Genomic DNA, 20890 nt, shown 5'->3' on the forward strand with positions numbered 1-20890 from the left:
CCTGATTAAACAGCCTGGATTATCTGAAGCTTTGTGTCAAAGGTGATAGCTTTACGTTTGCCTGCCATAGCAACGAGAGCGAACTGAAGATCTGTTTATCAGTCAAGCTTTTAAACACGATGTGTTTCTTTTGTTAATTAATTAATGACTATCAAACAATGTTGATTCACCGCCAACGAGGTTAAACAATGTTGATTCATCGCCAATGAGGTTAAACAATGTTGATTCACCGCCCACAAGGTTGATGTATACCGCTAAGTCGCTGAGTTGACACTGAGCTGACACTGAGTGAGTTCACTACTCACGTCATTAATTGGGCTTGGGGTCAGGAAATCAGTTCGCTATAACCATTAATTCGCTACTCACGAGTTCGTTATTCACATATAATTTTAATGATATTAGAAAGGGACCACTGACGGGACTTTTAAATTTGTTTGCTATATCCGTTTGTTCGCTATATCCGTGTTCGCTATATCCATGTTCTACTGTACATTTTGCGCTCACTACTTGTACATCAAACATAATGGCTTGCTGAACATTTCAATATAATCTGCACATTGCTACGAATAAATATCACAATTCAAGTACATTATAGAATTAAAGTAAGTTACACGATACTGATTTATTGTGATGTATATACTTGCAGTTGAATTTCCCCAAATATTTATGAAGATGGGCATACTTATATTTGTTTTGAAAGCAAACAAATTTCAGAAGATTGACAATGAACTCCACAAAATGAATGAATGAATGATTTAATGTAGAAGAAGGTTTTGTAACCTTGTCACCGTTAATTCAATCAATGTGCAAACGTAGTATCTTAGTATTCACTCCAAATGACGAGTAACAAACACTTACCTCCTGTCCCACTGGACCACTTACAACATCTCATCATCCCCTTTCTCTCAGACATGTGTTCATTTGCCAGTATAAGCCCCCGACATTGTTATCAAAACACATTAATAGTTCTTCTGATTAACACAGAAAGTAACCTCTCTCATAAGAAAAGCTAATCTTTAATCATTACTGCTAAATTGATTGAAATGATATTTACAGCACGAATTTAAAATGTAAAACGAATATGCGAGTCTCTCGCTGAATGAGAGGTGCTTTCTATTACCCCCAATATGCGGCTCTCGCTGAATAAGAGGTACTTTTCATTACCCCCAATACGCAGCTCTCGTTGTGAGAAGCTAATGAATTTGCTGCACATACACATCCCTTGGCCTTAATGAGTTAAAGGCATTTTTGGAGTAAAGATTTGGTATATTTATGCATTTGATCATGAGGCAATTATTGCATTAATGATTTCCAACTTAAAATTAATCTTTTATTGATTTTTTACTGTTGTTGACGCATGAGACTTTGATTCATAGTATATTTGTGTCCCACCAATAGCGCGGATCGTGTTGTGGACATGCAGGCTGCTGCTCATTGATTTTCTGGCATTGTTGCGCTATATATGGGAATCGTAATGACTGATCGAAAACATGTCACGATATATCAGTCAGTCAAATGAATATGTGAAATAATTTCAACAATATTTTCTCAATGTTTCCTTTACTTAAAAACTTTCACTTTCCTTAAAGCCATAAAGGGTGAAGTGTGTGTGAGAGCAGCTTAAAATTCAAGACTGCATGTGAGTGAGAGGAAAGAAGGCCCCCACACACTGAGGACTACTGTTATTACCAAGTGACTGTACCTGTGCTACTCTGTCTACTCCGATGTCCACAGCTGTAGCTCTCCCTGCTCTCTCGGATGGGATGATTGTAACTGAGCAAATGTAGCCTCCCCGCTGCTGCTGCCCATGTGACTTTCATAAAGCAGGACACTGTGTCTGTGAACTCCTGACTTCCAACAGTCTGCAAATATATACAAGATATATACAGGACTGGCATACAAAGCAAGAAAGTTCCATAGCCCTGCACTTCACCTGCAACATCACAGTTCACCTTGGTATTAGTCCACATTAAAATATCCAAACATTGCTTGAGTATTGGTATTTCCTGCATGAATACTGGGAACTAAATTCCTGATCCCATAACATATTTTCTGATAAACTAAACATCACAGTTGATGAATGTATCCCTTAGTCGGCTGCTGTTCCTCACATATGAAAATCATGGGTTGAACGTGATTTTACAGTGTTAGGGAGGTGCATTCATACACACATCTGGAGAAAGTGAAGGACCTTGGGTAAGTATTTCTTAGTATGTCATACTAAATCACTAAATCTTTACTTCCATTTCTCACATAAACCACATTGTAAGCCAGTCAGTAGATTATTGGTTTCTAAGTACATAACTAATCAATTACTGATCATGCATTCAGCAAACAGAGCTAGTTAGTGAAATTTGTCGATAATTTGAAGGATAGGTATGGTCATGTGAAGATTAAGGATACTGGAACAATCATAGCATCACACCATGAAAAAGGAAATTCCACTAACGTCCTAATACTAGCAAATATATTTAAAAGTTTTTCCAAACATGATTCTGTAGGTGACTCAGGTGTTGATACTAAATACGTTCCTGCATCAGTAACCTGAGCATGTTTGAGAGTTTTATGAAGCTCATGAATAGAAAACAATTCATCATAATCTTCCCTAGCACAGGACTTCGGGATACATTCATCAACTATGATCTTTAGTTCATCAGAAAACATTTTATGGGATCAGGAATGCCCATGAAATGTTCAGATTTCAATTTGTTAATACACAGACTTACATATAAAAGCCAGTTTGGTTGTATTCCATTTAAGCTTTTAAATTAAAAGAGTCAATTTTAAGATTTAAGAGGTTGAACTCCCACCACCTAGGCTTAATTTTTATATTACCTAATTTAAGTTCACTTATCTGCATATTGTCCCATTTTGGGGACAGTACTTTAGTGCAAGATTGAGTGTGAAAAAACTGGAAACCATTTTTACTCTATTTTTCCACTTAAACAATAGAAGTTTAAAACACATTCTAATGAACATACATAGTTAAAATAGGGACCAATAAAAAGTTACTAAACTTCATAAAATTGGCAGGGGACTTTCCTTGCTACTGGAAGTGGCCATGCTTAAAGAACTCAAACTCTGCAAGTAACGTGAGCTGGGGACCTCATGTAACTGGAAACCTGGCAGGGTTATATCCAACAGGCATCAATTCTCCTGTGCTTGCCTTATGAGCACACAACTTCATGTACAACTATTCATATTAATACTGGTATGTTCTGACTACTATTTCTAGCTTACACTGTACTCAATATGGTATAACAAAGTTTATAATTTCATGCCTGACAAGCACACTCACAAGTTTTAGTATACATAGTGGATTGTTTCTCTCATTTTACATACAATTCATTATCCCCTGCTAAAAAGGCGAAAACATTATAATTGACATTCATATTTGCCCTATCATATATATTATCTTTATTACATGTCAAATGTAGATGACTTTGTGGAGTAAAGAAAAAATTAAAGCTGTAGAAAACTTCTATACCCATATCTCTGAAATTACTTTATATCATTCCCAAACTATCAACCACAGAATCAATCTTTATGCCAAGTTTCGGAAAGAAATACCGTACAGCTTTCAAGTCTGCTCTTGGGAAAACATTTTGCCTGATGACAGAAAGATAGAAAGACGGAGAAACAAACTACCTTGATTGCATGACTGCCCATGGAAGCTGTAGATCTGATAGAATGTGAAGATCCATGTGCAGGAGAGGCAGTAGCAAGTGCTGTGGCCCCCTGAGATGGAGTGACTTCATTTTCAAGGGATCCTCCATGGTCCCCTATAACCGTCTCCCCACACAACAAGTACCTGTCCATCAACAACATCAATGTGTTCATACAGACCTTTAATATCTACAATATGCTGTTTAACAAGACAATATATGGGGATCTGTTAGGCATCCAGTAAAACAAGCATGGGATGCTTAAGTCAAATTCCAGCCGAGACCTTCTCTGGTGGCTACATCATATGTTACTGTCTGGCTGGATTCTGAAGTTACATCAAAGTGGCAGCATGCAGGAGGCACGTTTAAGTTGGGTCTTAAGGTCAGTTGAGCAGTATTTCAACTGGACAATATCACATCAAGTTAGTTCATTAGAGAAAAAACTTCTGAAGTGATGTCTGATTTTACACATTTACCATTGTGATGAAACCCACAAGCAAAGTTATGGTGCTTACAACCTACAAAAAATCACTTTGCATTAAGGATTTGAAATCATAATTCTTGGTTTCCATTATCATATAGCACAACTAAGGGGTGCAATTCCTACTCATGATAGAATACTGCCATTGGAATACCCATCACTGCCCCTGCAATGTTAAGTCCTGACATAGAACAGATAATTCAAGGACATTCAACACTGCCGACAAATATTTCAAGATGTTCAAAGAAACAACTGACAGACCTTGCTAGTTGAAGGCAAACAGAGTAGCAGCCCTGCCTGATCTCATAGTTGATATCTGCAGGAAGGGATTCTGGTTGCAGGACATTCACCACCAGTGACAGACCACCAGCAGCCAGGAAATCCTCACAGAATGTTTGAGAGGTGAGGCGGGTACCAATGTCATCACCAGTTGGCATCAGTTTACTGCTCACAACCTACAACACAAAGGGTGTCCATGCTAGATCATTGTAACACTATCATACTTATACAGTGGAGCAGGTAAGTTAAAAAAAAGTTCATGTAATCATGCAAGCCTAAAATTTGGCACAAATGTTCATTGGAGTCCTCTCTTTCAAAAATGAGCTTAGCCACACAAGAATCCTAGATGGATACCATTTTCAAGATGGCCGCCATGTTCACTAAAAATTACTAATAATTACTATACAAGTTGCAACCACTTCAAGAAGAACACCTTATTTAAATTTTCAGGACAAAATGAAGCTGTTGTTATTACACTAAGAAAAAAGGAAAAAACCCAGACGAAACTGTACCTGAACTAACCACTGCACCCAGAATAACAGAAAAACTACACTTCACATTAGCAACTTCACAAGGCTGTGCATGTCAGACCAAACTGGTTGCTACACCAGCCAGACCTGCAGCCACACTTAGTGAGCTGTTCACAATGCTTTCCAATGTGAGAGTTGGCTGTCCAGAAGATTTTCCACTCTTCGTCAGTGTTCTCCCATTGTCAGTCAGCTGGACTTGTGTCTGTCTGACGCAGAATTGCGTCTGTGTGTGAGCCCACACACAACCTGCCTGATATGCTGCACATTTAGCATGTTGAATTAGAGGTGCTCTGGTTGGAAGGATGGCTTCATATAGTCTCTGTTGTCTGGCAAATATGTTGAGTATACCCTCATCCACACAATCTACAGTGCTAGACCTGTCATACATGAGGACCACAATGGCTGGTGGATGCTGGCTCTGTCTGGGAAAATGTCCCATGTTTGCCAAGCTTTCTTTTGTAGTTTGTTCCTAAAAGTTGACAGCACATAACAACCTGTAAAAGCATGGAGGAAGACATGTCTTTGGCCTTCTCTTGACCAGGTTCTCTTGTGTAGGTTGTAAATGTCAATCCATAGAAGACCTTGGCCAAAAACGAGCCACAGCTTCTGCACACCCATGCCTTGCAGTGTTGGGAACATAGTCAGACCAATCACAAGGACATCTGTGTCTGTGGCTTTGATTATGATGGATTTGCTTCTATGGGTTGCAGCATGTCTGGGATAATAATAATAATAATAATAATAAGCTGCATTGGGACAATGAAATGCCCATGTATGCTAACCTGACAGAGCAAAATCTCCGAAATCAATTCCGGCGGCTAAAACATCTAATGCCCTGTGAGCCAGTTCAGCCCACAACTGGTGCCCGTCAGGAACCTTTGCAAGAGCAAAATGCTCTAGTGGCAGCAGACCCCAAACTTCTTATGGATATCTGCGTCAACCTCTTTCCCCTTCCTGGTGGAAACTCTTCCGAGAAAGAGCCAATTGGCCCCGAAATTTTGGACCCTCACTCTTCCTCTTCTTCAGTTGCAGACCTTACCGAAAATCCTGTGTACATTTTGTTTACTTCTATTTATGAGGAAATTTGTGATTTACCTTTAGAGAAACGGAGGCCAATTAAACAACTAAACGTGTCTTTTCCCAAAAATGAAATTGATTTACTTAATGAAATTATCTCTCTAAAACTTTCTGCGGACTGTTCATTACATGAAGTAAATTGTTGTGTCTATGCTGCCGCTCGAACCTTGGAGGAACTTCACACAGTTTCCAAAGAAAAGTCCTCTAATACTAAAAACAATAAACCAAGAAAAAACCGGTTTCAAGTCAAATTAACAGAAACTAGGAAATATATTCCCTGGATAGAGCTGTGCCTGAAATTAAGATCATCAGGGAATCCCATGTCTAAACGACAAAAGGTAATTTGGAGAAAAATAAAATTACAGTACAAGACAGCAAAAGAAAAGGTACTGCTCCAAATTGTCGATTCCCTTAAGGCAAAAATAAAAATTTGGACTGAAAGAAAGATAAAATGGGAAAAGAGAAACAAATTTATCAAACAAAATAAACTATTTAGAAATAATGAAAAGCAATTTAACAGGCAACTCAAGACAAGTGGTGTTGATGAGCATGATAAACGGCCTCCCATGGCTGCCTGAAAAGTGTCATTAAAAAGTCCAAATCTAATACAGCTCCAGGGCCTGATGGCATTTGAAGCCGGTATTGGAAACTGTTTCCCTGTGTCCAAACACCATTACTTCACTGTTTTAATTCTCTTGTGGACACAGGTGATGTTCCTCCATGGTTCTGCAAAGGTCGCACAATACTTCTCCCCAAAAAAGGAGACTTGACTGATCCCAAAAACTTCCGCCCTATCACATGTCTAAATACTCAAAACAAATTATTCACAGAGTGTTTGACAAACCTCGTGTCATCTTACTGCTCTTCCAGTGAGATAAAGACAAGCTCCAGAATGCCCAAATTCAAGATAAATTTCCGGCTGGATATAAATCTCGTTTAAAGAAAATCTGGAGCTCAGAGCTAAATGCTCGAAACAAGGTCAAAGCCACCAATACTTTTGCTGTGCCAGTCCTCTCCTATTCCTTTGGAGTAGTTGATTGGACTGAACAAGACATTCAGAGTCTTCACCGCCAGACCAGAAGGATCATGTCTGATAACAGAGCAAACCACCCTCGTTCCTCTCTTAATCGTTTATACATGCCAATCAATTCGGGAGGTCGGGGTTTGATTAATGTGGAAGCTCTTCATGAGTTTTATTGTGTACTTTTGCACATATTTATTTATCGGATTATCCTCTGGTGATGCATGTCAAGACTCACGATGAAAGCATGGAATTTCACAGCTATTTTAAGCGTGCCAAGGTTGTTGGACACAATCTGAAGTTTTATTTTGCTCATGGTGATGTACTGCTGGACGGTACAGTGATGGGAGTAAACCAGGTGAAGTCCTTCACCAAGTCTGCTCAGAGTCGGTCCTTTGTGGAGAAGCTGTCTGAGAAGCCATTGCACCGAGTGTACATGCAGTGTGTGGAACAGAACAGCAATCCAACTGACTCCTTCGCCTGGATGAAGTCGGCTGGTCTCAAATGTGAAACTGAGGGCTTCCTTTTTGCTGCTCAGGACCAGTCACTTCCCACTCGCAATCGCCAGAATGTTATTCTTAAAGAAAAATATCAATATGAAATGTCGTCTTTGAAATGAATTCACAGAGACTGTCCAACACCTTGTCAGTGGATGCCCTTCCTTGGCACAAACAACATATCTTAAAAAACATGATGGCATGGCTCGCTGCTTTTACTATCGTCTCCGCCATGCCTGTGGCTTTGACCCCGAGGTCCATCCATGGTACGACCCTGAACATGTCCAGGGCGTCCTGGAAAATGATGCTTTTAAACTTCTCTGGAATAGGTCAATATACAGCCTAAGACGAATTCCAGCCAACAAACCTGATCTTGTTCTTTTTGATAAAACTAATGAAATTATTTATATCATAGAATTTTCTGTCCCTTTTGACAGCAATGTGATTGGCAAGATTCAGGAAAAGCATGATATATATGCGGACCTCGCCTTTGAAATGTCTCGCCTGTATCCCAAGTACACTGTCGTCAGGCTTCCCATTGTTCTTGGTGCCCTTGGTTTGGTACCTCCTGATCTCTTGGTGCAGATGAGGAGAGTGCCCGGGTTCTCCACCGGGAGCACAGTCCTTCTGACAATCTGGGTAATGCAGAAGGCTGCAGTGTTGGGGAGCCTCCATATTCTCCGAAAAGTTCTTGGTGGGTTCGACTAGGCAGTGTTTCCTGGGAGAAGTACCATTCGCTGTCTGGGCTGCGTGTAGAGGGGGTGTGGGCCCTGAGCTGATGATGAGCTTGACCAGCCTGACTGTGCCAGGATCACCCAAACCCTCTCTGCTGCATTTCATTTCTAATCTGTAAAACATAGTAATAATAAGGGTATTTATAAAGCACTAGTTCCACATCACTGAGGGACATGCTCAAAGCGCGTATGACATCTATGCATATGCACAGGGCAGACAAAAGTAGATACAATTAGTGGTAGCATTGGAAGAGATATGTTTTTAGTCCAGATTTAAACACAGATAGCCAAGGATGACCAAAGACGTGTCTGTCTGCCACCTCATGAGAACATTCGTAATGTTCAGTCAGATCAACATTGTGTGCCAAATGCCTTGGTGACAATATCTAAGTTTGGTGCTGACATCAGTGCAATCTTGTCTGCCAGGAAGTGAAACAGCTCCAACTTGTTTTCATTGTGCCTTAGAAAGTTGTGACAGTTTGAAGGAATGCAATTTTCTGTCACCTTGTGTCTCATTCCTTGTCATCTTTTGGACCTTGTGTCTGTTTTCAGACTTAACGGACTGTACATATCAAAGACAACATGTGTTGTCTTGTGTGTAATGGCTTTGAGTTTATTTATTGGACTAACATTAATCTCATATGAACATTTTGTTATACATAAATGTACAAACGATAAAAATTGGGGCTCGTCAACAAAGTATTAACTTCCCTCTGGAGAATCCTCTGGAGAACAACCCATGTATAGACCCCTTACCTTTGGCTCTCCTGGGCAGTAACGCTGGCACACTTTGTCAATTCCGGCACGACCATCTAACTTCATCTGTTTTATACTAGCTAAATGGGGTGGGGCAATTAGACTGCATTTGGGACACTAATCTAAACTGCACTACACCCGATACTATTCTGCTATGACAGCAGTAAAGTAGTAAAGCTGGGAGCAGCACTAGTAAAGTTAGATCAGCTGGCACTGAACCCAATGATGAGTTACTCAGCTGTGACGTCACCAGTGTGCCCTGGTTGTGCACATTTACATCCTTTGATAAATGTTTTAGATCAGCTGAAATCTCTGATCCCAAAAGCTCTGTTGATGAAATAGTCATTAATAGTTACAGATGTTGAAATGTGATCAATACTAATTTTAGCGGCCATACTGGGTGCCTTCTTTGTTTTAGTACTTGGAATTGAAAGCATGACAAAATTAACTTCAATAAATAGATAAAGTGGTGACTGAATGGGATTATGAACCATGATAAATGCATCAGTAACATCCCTTTTCTCAATGGTCATCCAGTGGGCCAATGAATGGCAGCCATCTTGAAAAAAGAGGCAGCCATCTTGCATTTATGCATGGCTAACGCTGTTTTATGAAAGAGTGGTTCTTTGAGAACATATGTGCCAAATTTTATGCTTCCACGATTAAGTGAACTATTTGAAGTTATTCTTACATCTATCTGCTCCACTAATATCCAACATCATTACAATATTACCGACAAAAAATAAGGGAAATTGATGAAATGGTAGTGAATGTGAAATTGCTTTGAATGTCCAATAAATTGAATTTCGGGCGTGAAGTTCAATATCTGGTGTGTCCACCATGTTCACGAAACCTTGATGGCATGGTGGTGATTAAATTCTGAATGGTTGCCCTTTGCCCGCCATTCCTCCGTCAAGCTGGGCCAGGTTGACAGGTGCAGGGTCCCTGGCATACACGCTTCGACAGAGAATGTCCCATAGATGTTCAGTTGGGGACAGGTATGGGGACTTAGAGGGCATGACCTCTTGTCATAGATAAGCTGTGACAATTTGGGTCTGATGTGGTCCGGCATTATCATCATGACAGGATGCAAAATTTCTTCAACATATCCCAGAGCAGTTAAGCATCCATTAACAGTGAACAGAACTGATAGCCCACCCCAAACTATGACACTACCAACCCCAGATCGATCATGGTCAACAATTGCCACTCTGGCATAAAGCTCACTGCTATCATGCCAACAACGTTTTCTGCCATCTGTAAATCTGAGGCAAAAACTTATCTCAGAAAATGGTGTATCACAGGCAAATACTTTAAAATGATTGTTTAAACTCCTGTTATATTAGAAGTGAGACATGCAACCAGTTCATTCATTTCAAGTATAGACTACTGTTCAACGGTTGTCAAAAGGACGTTCACAGTCCATCAATGATAAAAGCAATGGATGGATGTAAAAGCAGGGACTTACTTCAAGATTGTAAAGAACTCGGAATGCTGACATATCTGGTCCAGTCACATCAAAAAGTGATTTGAGCACATCTTTGGGAGCAAGCCGGGTGCTGTTGGCAGCTGGGTTGGGGGATTTCCTAGGACTAGATTTCCCAGTTGATACATCATCGTTTGATGAGGATGGCTTCAAACTCTACAAATAGCATACGACAAATGTACAAAAACTATCTTTTGAAATACGAAATATCTAGGAACTAGGCTGTTATTAGGTGACCTGGCATTGAATGGTGTAGAACTGACAGATGGAGTCCAGAGCAACAACTTTACCTTCCTTCTGTCTCATGGAGGTTGGAGAGACAACACTACCTACCTTCTGTGTAATGGCGTTCAGAGCAACAACTCTACCTACCTTCTGTCTAATGGAGTCCAGGTGAACAACTCTACCTACCTTCTGACTGATGCAGTCCAGAGCAACAACTCTACCCACCTTCTGACTGATGCAGTCCAGAGCAACAACTCCTCTGATCTTCTGTCTAATGGACTCCAGAGAACAACTCTACCTACCATCTGTCTAATGGAGTCCAGGTGAACAACTCTACCTACCTTCTGACTGGAGGTCAGAGCAACAACTCTACCCACCTTCTGACTGGAGGTCAGAGCAACAACTCTACCCACCTTCTGACTGGAGGTCAGAGCAACAACTCCTCTGATCTTCTGTCTAATGGACTCCAGAGAACAACTCTACCTACCATCTGTCTAATGGAGTCCAGAGCAACAACTCTACCTACCTTCTGACTGGAGGTCAGAGCAACAACTCTACCCACCTTCTGACTGGAGGTCAGAGCAACAACTCTACCTACCTTCTGACTGGAGGTCAGAGCAACAACTCTACCTACCTTCTGACTGATGCAGTCCATAGCAACAACTCTACCTACCTTCTGACTGGAGGTCAGAGCAACAACTCTACCCACCTTCTGACTGGAGGTCAGAGCAACAACTCTACCTACCTTCTGACTGGAGGTCAGAGCAACAACTCTACCTACCTTCTGACTGATGCAGTCCATAGCAACAACTTTACCTACCTTCTGTCTAATGGAGTCCAGGTGAACAACTCTACCCACCTTCTGACTGGAGGTCAGAGCAACAACTCTACCCACCTTCTGACTGGAGGTCAGAGCAACAACTCCTCTGATCTTCTGTCTAATGGACTCCAGAGAACAACTCTACCTACCATCTGTCTAATGGAGTCCAGGTGAACAACTCTACCCACCTTCTGACTGATGCAGTCCAGAGCAACAACTTTACCTACCTTCTGTGTAATGGCGTTCAGAGCAACAACTTTACCTACCTTCTGACTGATGCAGTCCAGAGCAACAACTTTACCTACCTTCTGTCTAATGGAGTCCAGGTGAACAACTCTACCCACCTTCTGACTGGAGGTCAGAGCAACAACTCTACCCACCTTCTGACAGGAGGTCAGAGCAACAACTCCTCTGATCTTCTGTCTAATGGACTCCAGAGAACAACTCTACCTACCATCTGTCTAATGGAGTCCAGAGCAACAACTTTACCTTCCTTCTGTCCAATGGAGTCCAGGGGAACAACTCTACCTACCCTCTGACTGGAGGTCAGAGCAACAACTCTACCTACCTTCTGACTGATGGAATCAAGGCATTCTGCAACTGCTGGATCTGTAGGGATGAGCATCAGCAGCTTTCTCACTCGCTTTGTGATCCTTTTAACACAAAATACAAATAAACCTGGGGTGTTCCAGTTCTTATATCATGTCACATATATATATTTATCTATGATACTATGACACTATCCTTCAATAACACATGTATCATCAATGGGTATATCAGTCATAACATGAAGACAAAGTCATCAATGTCCCCCGCAAGGGCAAATACTCTTCATGAATATGTCTACTAATTATGATTACAGTATGTTAATGTTTACGGACAGAGACTGACGGACAGACAGACAGACGAAGCGTCGACTATATCCCCCTGCATTACATGCTGGGGGGGATAGAAACAAATGACACACTGGTGTAACCACCAAAAGGCACATCTAGGCATCATGGTGAACATGGAGAACATATGTACGTAATTTGATAAAGCTTAGGTTTGGGAGTTCTGCTTTAGACAAGGTGACATCCTCATAGTCACAGCACTAGGTCATGTTTCCATGGGAACCTAAAAAAATAAATTTCATATCTGTGTCTAATCCCCAAAGGCACATTTTGGGATCATGTACCAAGTTTGAAGAAGCCAGCTTGTATAGTCTTGGACATCTGCACCAGATAAGATGACACCCTCATAGTTAAAAGCGAAGTCAAGTTTCCACAGACACTGTAAACAAGAGTCCTCAGAAGATAACATATCCCCTCGGCCCCTATATATTTGAAAGGACAAATCATCTGACAGTTACTTGATGAAAAATATAAATGCCATATATCTGTAAACAGCAAAAGGCACCACTTCAAGATCTGTCTCATAAATCTGCCAAGATCTGTTGAAAGATATCAAACGGTTTTCCAGGTGTCCTCTGGAAACGAAGCCTATCCCTCCATTTTGAGACTAAGTCAGAATTGTTTCCATGGAAACCAGGAAAAATAAAAATGCCAAACCACTGTGAATAGCAAAAGGAACTACTTTGTGCTCTACTTCAAATATCTGCCGAGTTTTGCTGTAAGATATCGAATAGTTTTCGAGTTGTGCTCCGGAAACAAAGCCTATCTCTCCATTTAGAAACTAAGTCAGAATCGTTTCCATTGAAAATGATAAATCACAAAAAGCTGTAAATAGCAAAAGGCACCACTTTAGGGTCTCCCTTACATATCTGCCAAGTTTTGCAGAAAGATATTTAGATGTTTTTGAGTTGTGCTCCGGAAATGCAGCCCATCCCTCCATTTTGAAACTAAGTCAGAAAGGACGCCATTTCAGGTTCTGATTGATATATCTACCAAGTTTTGCAGCATAATAAAGAACGGTTTTGAGTTCTGCTCCGGAAACGAAACACACCTCACACTTTTGAGACTATGTCCAAAACATTTCCATGGAAACCGAGAAACTAATAAAAATCACAAAAACCTGTAAATACCAAAAGGCACCACTAAAGGTTCTGACTGATATATCTACCAGGTTTAACAGAAAAATATTGAATGGTTTCTGAGTTCTGCTCCGGAAACGAAGCCCACCCCACCATTAGACTAACACCAAAATGTTCCATGGAAAAACATGGCACAAAAGGCACAACTATAGGGTGAGATCATTATATCTATCAAGTTTGGTCTAAAAATATTGAAAGGTTTCTGAGTTATGCTCCAGAAACAAAATGATTACGGACGGACAGACGAGGCACTGACTATATAGAGACATACGAACCTCATTTCTATGTCCCCGACAACTTCACTGTTGCATGGGATAATGATTGATTTAGTGCTTCACGAATTATAATGTACAAGGCACCACTTCATACATTTAAAACAGAAGAGCCTGAATCACTCTTTTTACAATTATAAAATGCAATGAATCAGAGGAAACATGCTGTCAGATAGTGTTGTGTTTGTGGATTGGACATCAAGGTGACTGACTCACTTTGCTTCATCAAGTTCTGTCAACTGGTACAGCATCTCAAACACCTGACCTCCAAGGGCCATCACATAACCAGGAAGCATCTTCTCCTGCAACAGTCAGGTTTCAGGCAACATTGAAAGATTATTGCATGTGTAACAGGAGTTATATCTGGGATTACACTTTCTCACTGACATACAGATTCCAGTAAATATATTAGGATTTTGAACCCATACTCTCAGAGCCCTTATTGCCAGCACACAGAGTCAATGATCTAACTTGCTCAGCCACCACAGATTCCAAAACTTGCTCAAGATGCAAAAGATTTGCTGTATTAAGCACTCCTGACCAACATTTATACCATTTGACAAGTAATATTATCAATAGGCTCTTGATAAGTTTTGCTGATGAAATGTTTGGAGTATTGTATGCTTCCTCCCACACAGCTATGATTTATAAATTTATCCCATTTATATTATGCATTATCTCTTCTATTTTTAGACAGTTGAGTGGAGACAACCTGAAACAAAGTTTCCAGTCTCTCAGAATGGTTTGCCTGAACATATAACTGCTCTCATCACTGGAATATCATGCAGAACATGCGACCTTCCAAGCATGATCATGTCCTATCTTGGAGCTGTATTCTTTAAAAATCTGTGTAGCAGGTTTGGTTGAGCATTAATCTATTGTGTGAGATAAAATGTGTACTACAATTACACAATATACATTTTTAGCTTTTATTTCTTCCTATGTCACTTTTATGGTAGGACAAAGGTTATCCTTTTCTAATGGGACACAACTATGATGAGATGATTGACAAAGAGACTTTTCCCAGACTTCACATAACTTTCCCAAGCCTGAAGGATGGCAGATCTCCTCAATAAAGTGATGGTGGTTTGAGACACTTCCACAATAGAGACTGTACAGGGAAGGATGAATAGGCACTGAACAACCTGCTGCGGTGGTCCTGTGAAGCATCAAATGACAATGTGGAATAGTAAGTAGTTTTTTCTGGGTGTCTTGGCAACTGGCTTCTGACAAGTCTGAGCTGTGTTTCTTCCTCACAAACTGTACATGGTTTACTTTACATCCAGCGTGTGGAGTTCCAAGACACAAGCAGCAATAGCCAACAATACCAGGAAAACTATTTTAGGGTGAGGAGTCTCAGCCTGGGTATCCTTGAATCATGCAAACGTTTCAGATACTCGGAAAGCGTCTATGCCAAAACAGCATTCAGAGATGTTATACCCTGCACCTTAAAAGTTATCCTTGAAGTTGATACATTTATTAAATGGTGTTAGTAAGTGGTGTGCTGACATGATCGTCTGAGAAGCTCTGTAAATGTACCAACATGAAGATTTAATGCCAGAAGTGACCTCTGATGTAGATCAGAGTGAGTAAAGCCAGATGGTTGAGTTTTGATATGTGTGGCAGATCAGTCAACATACTTCAAGGTGGCAAGAAAGGTGCGACCGAATGCAGAAGAATCTTCTTGGTGGAGATCTTGTGATGGAGTCACAACTCAGTTGATGAGGGGCAGTCTGGAAGAGACTGGGTTTCTATGATGATATTTTGGGCTAAAAAACTGTTTCCAACTGTAACACTGATGTGAAGAAAGAGCATTGATCCTCACACAAATGCTATACTACATGACCTCTGTGTCATGCAATTGAATCGTGAGGTTGGCTGGGCGCAGACAGTACTAGTAGGACCAATTGTATACAGCTAGAAGGAGTGCTTCAAACTCTGAAGTTGTTCACATGATGGGATTGATTGATTGATTGAACAATCCTCCTGATGATTCTTTTCTTTTGTTGTAATCTGAAATCGTGTACCAAAGATCGTCCAAAGCACTAACATCTGTGCCTGGGATACTATCAGTGTGGAGGACTTGAGTTCACAGGTAGGGAGCCAATAGGGGCAGCCAATACCTTTGCATCAAAGTGGTAGTAGGATCCAACTGTGGGCAAAGGAGGTGCAAAGTCTTCCGCCTGTGGGTGAATTGATTGGGGTGAAAAGGTTCTTGAGTCATTGTTTAGAGTAGTGGACTCCTTCACTGACCTTCTGAAGGATATTTTCCTTAAAGTTCTGAAGGGCATCTTTGACTCTGACCATGGTAATAAAAACTCCTCTGTCACTAATTGTAGAAAAGAAATGGCTGATCGACAAGACTGATGGATCACCATAGTAAAAAGGGGCAAGGCGTGAGGGGAGGATCACTTGGTGGAGGTCCCAAAAAAATGATATGACTCATTGGAGGAGCCACAATAAACATTGTAGGGGATCATCTTTTGTAGTATGAGGTGAGGCAGGGGAACCCATGATTGACCCATGATCATCCTTCCCCACATCAGATGACAATCTTCTTCTCAAATTCCTAAAAAGTTAAAGCCAAGACCCATGGATATATGACTGCTGCATTCAGGAAGGCTGGAAACTTTGTTTCAGTTTGTTTCCACTCTACACAAATACACATTTCTACAGCAAAACTGACCCGTGAAGGTTCCGGGGAAGAATAGGCCTTCAGCAACCCATGTTTGCCATAAAAGGCGACCGTGATTGTCGTAAGAGGCGACTAATGGGATCAGGTGGTCAGGATCGCTGACTTGGTTGACACATGTCATCGGTTCCCAATTGCGCAGATCGATGCTCATGTTGTTGATCACTGGATTGTCTGGACCAGACTTGATTATTTACAGATTGCTGCCTTATAGCTGGAATATTGCTGAGTGCGGCGTAAAACTACACTTACTCACTCTACAGCAAAACTTGTCCAAAGCCACAAATATGTAAATTTCAATATAAGAGTACTGGGAAAAGTTAGAGTACTGAATGGAATTTAATGGCGTGTAAGTAATTTCGTGTTTCGTTTCATATATACATAACAACATTGCTCCTCATGTGTAATCAGGTCATTACACAATAAAACAATACTTTTTCAGACAAATATGTCCGTAAATGACCATACACTATTGCTGTGGTGCGTATCTGCTACGTTTTCTGATATTTTTCCAACCGCATCATGCATATTTTATATCCGTACACACGCTGATACATCCCTTTCTGGAGCCCTGCAGACACTACAAAATGTCAGGATTCAAGTATTCCTGCTAAGATTTTCACAACATCACTAAGGACTAAGTTATGACCTCCAGACCAACTTGAATCTTGACATGACTAGTGTACACACCATCTCTGGGGTGCCACTAAAATCTCAAAGCATCCACATTAACACTGTATCATCATTATTAGTTAGAAAGAAAAGATGTCTGTATGTAAGCAGTGAATGATTAGCTCTAAATCCTATCATTACCTGTTCAAGGTCAAAGGTTTGTTTGGATGTTGGAGTTGAAGAGGTCTGAAACAAAAGACAAGGACATAGCATGAAATGTGTTTTTCAAAGCTAAATCTCTTGGAGGTCAAGAGAGAGGCAATCACATCTGTGCCCGGACGAGTGGCCATGAACTCTCCTCACAGCTGCCTCACCAAGCGAACAAAGATGGCGACCATGTTTAATGGAAAGAAAAAAACCATTCAGATCACTGGCATTAGTTTTAGCATCCACCTGACGAATGGGCAAGGAATAGCCAAGAAACGTTTTAGAAAGCATAAAGAAGAAGTTGACATCCATAACATTTTGTCTTATACATGTTCAATGTCATTCGTCACCACTCGCCCCTTTCCGCAACCTCCTACAAGAAGACGAAAAGCTATTTGGCTTTTCCCGGAATAACATGAGTTGGGTCACAAATGGTCTGATTTAAGCAAGCGTTCGCATCCGTTCAGGACCCATGCGAGCGCTCGCTGGAGGCAATCGTGTGGGCGCTCGCGGTTCTGTACCCGCCTCCAGTGTAGGCTGTCACCAAATTTGAAAACATTGGGTACACCACTTCATGAGATGTAAGTACGTACATACCTATGGACGCTGCTGAAGACATACAGCAAAAGTTATGGTGGGCTTGCTGATGTCTCTCATCCTGTCTTTCATATGACACAGTGATATCTAATAACGTGTTCTTATTCATAAACTCAAAATGTCAGCCTCCTAAGGGAGATGTCAGCACAAATATGTTATGAACGGTATTAAGTATCTGGAAGAGATTGAGTTTAACTTCAATCAAACAGTGGTTAAATAAATGGTGATAGCCATAGAAGTGTACCTACCTCCCTCAAGAGTGTGGCACTGGAGGAAGCAGAGGTTGCGGTTGAAGACGAGGAGGCTGAGGATCCAGCACCAGACTGAGACAAGCGAACCTGCAGTACCTGATTGTCCTCAAACTCAAGCTGATGAAGGAGCTTCTGGTCTTTGGCAACACCAAGCTGTAAAATACACATTGTCCCATAAAACGTTCATTTGACAGTTCTAGTTGCGGGTGGCAGATACAGGCTACTGATCCAAATGGAGGTATCAGAAACAGGATACTGATCTACAAGGAGGTATCAGAAACAGGATACTGGTCAACATGAAGGTATCAGGTACAGGCTACCATTCTTCATAAAGAAGTCACATACAGGCTACTGATCTACATGGAGGTGGCAGATACAGGATACTGACCTAAACTGAGTTATCAGATACAGGTTACTGACCTGCACAAAGGTAATGAGACACAGGCAACAGATACATATGAACGTATCAGACACAGGCTACTGATCTTCATGGGGGTGTCAGACACAGGCTACTGATCTTCATGGGGGTGTCAGACACAGGCTACTGATCTTCATGGGGGTGTCAGACACAGGCTCCTCATAAAAGTTGGGTACATTAACAAGTATACTCACTGGTTTGTCATTGGCTACAATTTGGATATGATCAACTTGTTGTAGGAGTGATTCTGCAACCTTGATTCTGACTGATCCAAGGCTCTCATTACTGTGACACTGAGAACAGAAGGCACAGAAATATGTTAGCATCACTAAACAGTTGCTTTGTCTTTCTGTAGCAAATGGTTTGCAGATAAATTCAACAGAAGGATCTTAGCCATTATTTACAGGAATAAATAATTCATTGAAATGAGGTCTTCCTGCTCACTACCACTTAAAATATCTGAGGATACTCATCTGCTGGTTACATTTGAATTATCTTACGAAAACCTTGACTGATGAAATAACTAACACAACTTTCCTAAACCTTATTGTACTAGTTTCAAGCATGCTGACATCCACTCTTGACTATGTTTTCATTAATATTTTTAGAAAGTTCTTGATGTATTACAAAAGAAAATTGAACAAAAGAAAAGTTTGGAATATCAGACAGATGGTCAATATTAGTTTGTTGTTTATCGTCACACGTTTTTCAGAACATGAGCATCAATCGATGCATGATAGATGTTAACTGATAGATGATAACTTCTGGCAACCAAGTCAGCAAGCCTGATCACCTCATCCCGTTAAACAGCAATGCTTCCAATGTGATATGAAAAATTTCATCCATTTCAAACACTTATCGCATACAACTGACGCGGGGGAAGAGCATGATTTTTAAGAGAATCTTGTTATTGTCTTTCTCATGAAAGGCCAAGAACCAAAACACACACCATTGGTTTGGTTTGAGCCAACCAAAGAGGTGCAAGAAGCACAAGCAGTGAAGCTGGTTGAGTGGCAAACTGCCAGAGGACCTTGGGAATCAGGGGTAGATGTGGGAATGCCCAAAATACCCTGCCCGTCCAATCAAGTTGCAAAGCATCTGGGGCGATGGCACTTAAACATAAGCATGCATAAATATATAGTATCAGAATTTATAACCAAACTGGATTCAGATGAGTGAGGAACTGTGATTACACAACGCCATACAGAAAGTGGTCAAATGTAACAAGTCATATTTTAGATAACACTTCTTAGTAAAGTACAATTCTAGTACTTTTTTAGTCGAGTCCCATCCAGGATTTAAACCCACACCACACTGCACCTAATCGCCAGCACACAAAGTCAGCTGCCTAGCCCGCTCAGCCACCATGACTTCTTTGTGTAATTCTAAATATGACGTATGTTACATTTGACCACTTTCTAAATGGTATTGTGTAATCATAGCTTTCAACCATGGGAGCCGTGCCAATTTACACTTATATTTGGGATTACACAAAGAAGTCGCTGCTCAAAACTAAACGGTACATTCTACAAGGAATTTCTTCAGCTGTCAGGGACGTGTAATAATTGTTGATAAAGACCTTCCAGGAGATACTTGTTGGTTGGCAGTGTATCTCCAATTTTATACCATTCAAAATTTCAATGTGACAACAGTTAATGTATTACCGTTGAAAATAACATAAGGGTTGATAACAAATAAACAGAATTTTCATAATTTCGAAGATGCTATAACACCCGAGACTTGCACTGTCTCTTGTTTTGTCACTGGAAATGCTGTGACAATATACCGATTTTTCATGGTGTTTTCCCCATTATCGTCTATCGTGTCAATTCGTACTGCCCTTGGAAGTGTTAACCAAATAATGTTTTTCTACAAAACATGTATCAGTTAACGATTTGTTTGTTGTAAATGATTAATTTTTTCAATGGAAGTGAGCACTGCAACCCGTAAGCAGGGTTCTGTCTTTACACGTATCAAGTCACAGCGTCAGTCGGGAACCAGAACAGAAGCGAGAAGTTGGACGTTGCTTAAAGGGAGAATTATCACCTCTTGCAATAAAAATATTGCCCATTCTAACCCATATCTTCATGAGCCTACGGTTCCTAGGTTAATCTTAAGGATGTAACTACTCTAGAAAGTGAACATATCCAAATCAAGAAAAAGCTGCATACACAAAGTCATATTTTCAATAATACTGACAGCAACATTTCATACCATCTTGCCCTATCTTATACAAGA

At 40.7% G+C, this 20890-nt stretch overlaps 1 protein-coding gene across 1 annotated transcript in view; it reads right to left on the reverse strand.

Moving 5' to 3' along the window:
* Window positions 1-20890, reverse strand: part of LOC137290530 (ubiquitin carboxyl-terminal hydrolase 24-like) — a 177129-nt gene that overhangs the window by 84731 nt on the left and 71508 nt on the right. Inside the window, exons 24-32 of the mRNA XM_067821545.1 lie at window positions 18847-18945; window positions 18232-18387; window positions 17381-17425; window positions 14092-14177; window positions 12140-12224; window positions 10509-10682; window positions 4408-4601; window positions 3649-3811; window positions 1703-1862 (exon numbers count right to left, since the gene is read on the reverse strand). Coding sequence (XP_067677646.1) covers window positions 1703-1862; window positions 3649-3811; window positions 4408-4601; window positions 10509-10682; window positions 12140-12224; window positions 14092-14177; window positions 17381-17425; window positions 18232-18387; window positions 18847-18945 — 1162 coding nt within the window. The remainder of the gene's footprint in view (window positions 1-1702; window positions 1863-3648; window positions 3812-4407; window positions 4602-10508; window positions 10683-12139; window positions 12225-14091; window positions 14178-17380; window positions 17426-18231; window positions 18388-18846; window positions 18946-20890) is intronic.

This window comes from Haliotis asinina, chromosome 7 (genome assembly GCF_037392515.1).
Source record: "Haliotis asinina isolate JCU_RB_2024 chromosome 7, JCU_Hal_asi_v2, whole genome shotgun sequence".
Lineage (NCBI taxonomy): Eukaryota > Metazoa > Mollusca > Gastropoda > Lepetellida > Haliotidae > Haliotis > Haliotis asinina.